The 7,500-nt window shown below is 46.5% G+C and overlaps 1 protein-coding gene across 3 annotated transcripts in view; it reads right to left on the bottom strand.

Moving 5' to 3' along the window:
• Nucleotides 1–7,500, bottom strand: part of LOC134455621 (guanine nucleotide exchange factor VAV3) — a 196,297-nt gene that overhangs the window by 31,174 nt on the left and 157,623 nt on the right. The window contains exon 26 of one of the 3 annotated variants that reach the window (XM_063206801.1): nucleotides 1–55. This exon is cut by the window's left edge and continues 926 nt beyond it. The exons of the other annotated variants lie outside the window; for them this stretch is intronic. Coding sequence (XP_063062871.1) covers nucleotides 1–55 — 55 coding nt within the window. The remainder of the gene's footprint in view (nucleotides 56–7,500) is intronic. 3 annotated transcript variants of the gene reach the window in all.

A 7,500-nucleotide genomic window follows, 5' to 3' on the forward strand; every position in this document is an offset into this window, starting at 1 on the left:
GGGACAAAACTGTAGCCAGCCGGACTCACAAAAGACAGGCCACAGAGGAGAGAGGCTGCAGCCAAGACAGCACAGCATAGCAGAGGAGAGCAGAATGGCGGACAGCGATATAGAGTCAGACAGTGAGAGAGAGAGAGAAAAAATACAAATCAGGGTAAGAAAGAGAAACATTCTGAGATATTGTGGGCTGACAGAAATAGAGAGATAGTGAGTGATGGAGGAGAGAGAGAGAGAGAGTGAGAGAGAGAGAGAGAGAGAGAGAGAGAGAGAGAGAGAGAGAGAGAGAGAGAGAGAGAGAGAGAGAGAGAGAGAGAGAGAGAGAGAGAGAAACACAGAGGATAAGCAAAACAAGAAAATAAAGAGGCATTTGTAATTGAAACCCAAAGCTGGAAAGCTGGTTAACAAACCAAGAGCTTGCTGATGAGGACAAAAGCAAAAGAGAGAGAGAAAGGAGAAGGCAGCAGGCAAACAGCAACACACCAACCAATCACCGAAGCCCATCAGCATTCTGCATGTCCCTTCACAAACTCAGCCCTAGCTGGGGAGCTGAGGAGAGTGATATTACTAGCTATAGGGGAGAGCGATATTAGGGGATTTTCCATTAGTACTGCCATTTGAATTTAAACACACCATTGGCATTTTCCCCCCTCTCTCCCTGTTTAAATCCCCAGGAAGAATGGTGAGGTGGGGAATGGAAGAAAAACAGGCAGAATGTGTATGAGGTTCAGTAATGCTATTGGGGTAAACGTGTGCGTTTGTGTGTGTGTGTGTGTGTGTGTGTGCGTGTTCGTGTGTGTGTGCGTGTGTGTTCGCGTAGACAGATATATAGGCATAGAGAAAGGAGGGGAGGGTGACATACAAGGGAGTGACAGAGATTTTTCAAAGAAACATTTGCCCGATACCCGCAGTGAAGCACAATGTCTTTCACCATTTTACACCATCTGACTGAACCAACAAACAACATGGCCTCCACTCCTTGACACCCTCCCCCTCCCCAACCACAAACAAACTCACACACATCCTTCTGTCTGACATAGAGTCTAAGTCTCGTCCATGATCGAGAAAACAATGAAGGGACCTTTTCTGGGAATTTGTTTTGTTTTGTTTTTTGGTTACATAGAGGGGTGTGAATTAGGGGGCCTGACCACCACGACCATCAAAACAAACAACATTTTCTATGGGTACCCACTGTGAGGTACGCTGTCTTGGGCTCTTATGACATCTCACTGTTGCACCCCTCCCAATCCCAGGCCTCTGATCCAGCATTGTGTCAACATACAGTACCCTCGCCAAACACACACACACTCACACACACTATCTTCTTGTCAGCATGAACAGCACAATTCAAAATGGCTGCCCTGACCACCACCCGCACTACCACCACCACCACCACCACCACTACTTCAGTCAAAGCCTCTGACAAAGTCTGTGTGAGGGACACAAGCCAGCCCTTGAAGCCTACAGCAAAATCTCCCAGCTGGTGGTCGTGTTTTGTTTGTGCTTAGTGTGTTGTTCTGTTGACATGTTTCTGTGTTCCAACTCTCTGGTTAGCAGCTAGCATTCTGTTTATTTGTGTGGTCAATAGTTTATCCGATTAAATTTTCATCGCCAGGGAGGGGATAGAAGAGGAATAGAAAGACAAACTAGAGATGTAAGGAAGTGAAAGATGTAAACAATATTAATCTCAAGGGCAGTAATACTTGACGTTAGGCAGAGAATGTGCCAAGAACCCTGGCCAAAGCTAACCAACTATGATCACCAAACTAATTTCCTGGTGGTCAAACTCCCTGGTCTTGTCACGCATACAAAGCATATGGCTCACCATATTGGTTAGGGCTCTGGGTGCTGCACGTCATTGATGTTTTCTTCTAAGAAATGTTTTGTTTCCTCTGTTTGTCTGGTCTAGAGCTCAATAATATATATTTTCAGTTTTCAGAGTGCAAAATATACTCTGGTGCTGGACATACATAGTATGTCATGATATAGTCAGGGGTGATAGTGAAAAAAAATCCTGAGCCTGAACTTTTTCCCCTGCTCCAACAACGACGACAAGATACTGCATAGTGACGTAACGTAGGCCTATTTTGTCACATTATTCAAACATTTAATAGCCTGTGTATGACCATTATTCAAGCCTAATAGTAGAAGAATACCATGAACCTGTAACACTTGCTGAGACAAGAATAACCTAATGGCTAATTATTATCAATGTTTTTATTTTTGCAAACTCTGTCAAGCCTGAAATCAGGAATGGATCCTGAATACTATCAGTCCTGTATAGTTATGGTGTTAACACATTGAATACCGGCGGTGCTCACGGAATTATGTCGTAGAATACCAGCGTTCTAAGCCCCTTTTTACGTTTTTTTGTAGACTCACAGCTTATTATGTGATAGGGCCACTGAAATATGTTATGACTCGTTTGAAAGTGGAGACGCTGCCCTCTTAGTAGGTGAAAACTGTGTGTCTCTACGAGCTTTTATTGCCGAGTAAACCCACGCTAAACCGAAGTGGGTATCCATGGAATTCAGCTACAATCGGAGATATTGAGGTTTTTGTGAAGGGTGCGCTTCTTCAGAATGTGACGAGTTTGAAAGGGGATGAGTTGGTTTTTAATCACAATTTGGTGCAAGGTTAGCTCTGACACACATCTTCCTGCACGTCAAGACACACCTCCTGCTCTAAACCACTACGACACCGGCAATCAATGCCCTTCGAAATCCACGTTTTTCACACAGACTGAACACAAGCTCTTTGCACACATGCAGAAGGTCGGACATTTGCTAAAATAGTTCCCGATGACTCCCGAAATAATAGCCCAACATTGACAACAAATCCCAATGATATGATGCTTAGATGTAGGCCATCCGATCCATATGTAGCCATCTATGCTAGCTTCTGGCTTTTCACATACAGGAAGACAGTTCAACATAGGGGTGAATAATCAAATAAACTTATCTGGTTGGCGATCAAACTTCTAAATCGGAGCGCATTACTCCAATTACTACATTACTACAATTCGGGTGCCATTTTGATCCAAGGAGCTGGTAAAGGTCTAGGTAGCAAGCCCAGAAAGTTCAAGATACTCCTGGCACGATATACAATGGTCTCTGTGTTTACCTATTGCGTGAAGTCAGACACAATACACGCTACCGATCGTAGGCTACTAGGGAAACAACAACATAGCACGATTCACGAATACGGCAGCACACCTCCTGCTCTGTCACACTACGACACCAGCAATCGATGCCCTTTGAAATCCCCGTTTTTCACGTGGACTGATCACAAACTCTTTGCACACATGCAGAGGGTGAGACATTTGCTAAACTAGCTCCCGATGACTCCCGAAATAATAGCCCAACATTGACAACAAATCCAAATGATATGATGCTTAGATGTAGCCTAGCCCATCCGACCCGAATCATATGCGGTGGCAGATGGACACTCCCAGCTGAGATCGCTCCCGGACGTGTAGTCCCAGGTGTTTCTCTATCACTCCCGGACGTGTAGTCCCCACCCGGATCGATAGTCTGGCTAGTGGGAGCGAGCCGACAGGGGAGCGTCCTGCGTTGGGAGCGACAATCAGGGAATCATGATATGTAGCCATGCTAGCTTCTGGCTTCTCACATACAGGAAGACACAGAAACTTATCTTTTTGGCGATCAAACGTCCAAATCGGAGCGCATTACTGCAATTACATATCGGGTGCCATTTGGATCCAAGGATCTGGTAAAGGTCTAGCAAGTCCAGAAAGTTCAAGACACTCCAGGCACTATACAATGGTGTTTACCTATTGCGTGAAGTCAGAGACAACAGATGCTACAGTGACCGTACTAGGGAAATCAATGCAGGCAGCGCGATAGGCGACATGGGTTGGCTTCCAGACATCTTGGTAAGTTAAATTAAAATATCCAAATCATAACACTCAAACATCATAACAATCAAACAACTTTGGACTGCAAATGTTGTCATTTATGTCCATCACAGAGCTACCAAAATCACATATATTGTCCATTGAAGGGTGTAGATTCAAAATATGATATTTAAATGCAAAAACGTATTTTTGCGTTTTGGTATACAACGCATGGGCGTGAAAAACGCATTATTACGTCGTCGGTACTCAATGTGTTAAGTGTGAGGCTTATTGAACTTGCTATGAGGAGGCTCTGATGCAGACAGGTGTGTGTGTGTGTGTGTGTGTGTGTGTGTGTGTGTGTGTGTGTGTGTGTGTGTGTGTGTGTGTGTGTGTGTGTGTGTGTGTGTGTGTGTGTGTGTGTGTGTGTGTGTGTGTGTGTGTGTGTGTGTGTGTGTGTGTGTGTGTGTGTGTGTGTGTGTGTGTGTGTGACGACTATCTTTGTCTCTCTCAATCTCTATCTCCATGTCTTCTTCAGTGCCTCCCCCCCTCTCCTTCTCTCTGTAACGAACCTTCTTTCTTTCAGACTGATTCTGAGGTCAAACTCTGTCCTCTGCAGAGACATCCGCAGGCATTTCTCACCAACTCTAATCCCCTGCAAATACTTCTCCCACTCTCTCTCTCTCTCTCTCTCTCTCTCTCTCTCTCTCTCTCTCTATCACACACACGCACACACACACACATATTCTCTCTCTGTGTCTCAATTGCTCCTCCCCTCGTTTCCTCTGCCTCACTCATTCGCTCATCTCATTTCTCCTTGTGCTAGACCAGTGATTCTCAAAGTGTGGTCCGGGGACCACTGGTGGTCCACAACAGAGCTCAGGTGGTCCGCGAGGGGATTTCTACTTTTCCAAGAAAGACAAGGTAGCAGTAGGCTAAATTTGTAACATAATTACAAACCTAAACATAGCTGAAGTAATCTGCTTGTATATAGCGTGTACTATAGCTTGTAATCTGAATAAAAAGTGAGTGATCTGCATCAAAATTAGCAGTATCAAATCAGCATCCATCAACAGTCAATTCATTTTACAGGTGGTCCCTGAACATTTTTGGGGCGGACAAAGTGGTCCTCGGTCTGAAAATGTTTGAGAAAAACTGTGCTCTCTCTTCTTCTCTTCTCTTTCTAAGCTGTCTGGGTCTGTGGGTGCCTGTGTGTGTTTGTGCCCCCCCCCCCTTTCTCTCTCTCTCTCTCTCTCTCTCTCTCTCTCTCCCATGCATGTATTCATGACTTCACAGCCAGTCCCCAGTAGTCCCCTTTTCTGGCATAAGGAGAGCACACATACGATGATGACACATGCACGCACGCACGCACGCACGCACGCACGCACGCACGCACGCACGCACGGCGTGTACCTGTCGGGCACCCACTTTACTCAAATGTGTGTGTGTGTGTGTGTGGGTGTGGGTGTGTGTGTGCGTGCGTGCGTGCGTGCGTGTGTTGTGTCTGTAGGGTCAACAGAACCTTTCAGTAGCCACCCACATCAAATCCCTAACACCAAACACATGAAAACACTCTGGAGCAAGCATTCATTTCATTGCCCTCCACATTGCTTTTTCCAGAAAGTTGTGTGTGCGCGTGCGTGCGTGCGTGCGTGCGAGCGTGCGTGCGTGCTTGTGTTTGTGCGCATGCGTGTGTGTGTGTGTATGTACAGGTGTGTGAGTGTGTGTATGTCTGTGTTTGTGTGTGTAAATGTTTGTATTTATCTGTGTGTGTGTTTAGGTGTTTGTATTTATCTGTGTGTGTGTGTGTGTGTTTCTGTGTTTCTGTGTTTGTGTTTGTGTGTCTGTGCATGTGCATGTGTCTGTGCATGTGCATGTGTCCATGTGTGTGTTTGTACTTAAAGGGGTATGCCACTATTTGGGGCTTATTACAGTTAAAGTCGTTGGGCAGGGTTTATAAAGGTGGTAAAGTGTCTTATTTTTCATGTTAAGCGTTGTCTTGCTTTAAGACAAGTTAAAAGAGGGAATATGTCGCTAAGCTAGTGAAAGTCAATGGACACGGATCCATTGACTTTCACTAGCTTAGCGACATACTCCCTCTTTTAACTTGTCTTAAAGCAAGACAACGCTTAACATGAAAAATAGACACTTTACCACCTTTATAAACCCCAGCCAACGATTTTAACCCCTTAAGACGCAGCTTTATACATTTGTTGTTACCAGTATGGTAATGACCAAGTCGTGGTGCATTACTAAAGGGCCTGTGTTGTGTCATAGTAGTGTAGTGCTATGGTAGTTACATTTCAATGACTATTACAGTGTGCCACAGGAGGTACGGCGCGCATTAAGGGGTTAATTGTAATAAGCCCCAAAATAGTGGCATACCCCTTTAACTGTTTGTATTTGCCTGTGTGTGTGAGAGGGGGTACGGTATGTGTGTGTGCATGCCTGCAGTTGTGTATGTGTGTCTGTGCACACTCATGCATGCGTTTGTGTGTTTGTCTTTCTTTGTGTGTGTAAGTGTTTGTATTTGTGTGTGTGTGTGTGTGTGTGTGTGTGTGTGTGTCAGAGTGTGTGTCAGTGTGTGAGGGAGACTGGTATTCATAATGCAGAATATTCTGGGGTTATGGATCTGCCACGCGAGCATCTGCCTCACTCCTCCCTCACCGGAATGTCAATGGAGGCGCGCCAGACGCACACACACACACACACGCATTCACAGGCAGACACCACACACACACACACACACACACACACACACACACACACACACACACACACACACACACACACACACACACACACACACACACACACACACACCCTCGCACAGACCCACCCACCCACACACACACACACACACACACACACACATACACCCTCGCACAGACCCACCCACCCACACACACACACACACACACACCCTCGCTGACTGCTGAGATTATTAAAAACTGGAGAAGAGAAGAAGAGGAGGGGAGAGGGGTGGGGGGGTGTATCACCACATCCACCCTACCTCCACTTCACAATACCTCTTTTCCTCTACCCCCTCCTCTTCTTTTCTACCACATTCTCCTCTTCTCTTCTCTACGCCCTCCTCTCCTCTCCTTTCCTCTACAACCTTCTCCTCTCCTCTCCTCTTTTCTCTTCTCCTCTCCTCTCCTCTCCTCACTACTATTTCTCCTCCTCTGCTCCTCCCACCTCCTAATTTTTCTTCATCACCGCCATGACTCACGAGTCGCCACCTCTCGTCTCCCACTGCCTCCCTCTGTTTCCATCTTCACCCTCGGGGCCACAACACCCTCCACCTCATATATACTGCCTCCTCTCTACCGCCACACCTCCTCTCACAACACCCACACAGCCTCCTCTACCTCCTCCCCGAGTCCTCATCTTTCTTCTGCTCGCTCTCTCTCTCTCTCTCTCTCTCTCTCTCTCTCTCTCTCTCTCTCTCTCTCTCTCTCAAGCTCCTGCGCCGCCTTCATGAATAGTCCCTTCACTGCTCTCCTTCTGCTTTCATTTTCAGACCCCCCCCCCACCCCCACCCCCCCACACACACACTGCTACCATCACCTCCTCATCACATCAGCTCCTCTATGCCCACCAGAGCCCCACCTACTCTCCCACCCTCCACGAGTTGCCGCCTCTCC

This window comes from Engraulis encrasicolus, chromosome 9 (genome assembly GCF_034702125.1).
Source record: "Engraulis encrasicolus isolate BLACKSEA-1 chromosome 9, IST_EnEncr_1.0, whole genome shotgun sequence".
NCBI lineage: Eukaryota > Metazoa > Chordata > Actinopteri > Clupeiformes > Engraulidae > Engraulis > Engraulis encrasicolus.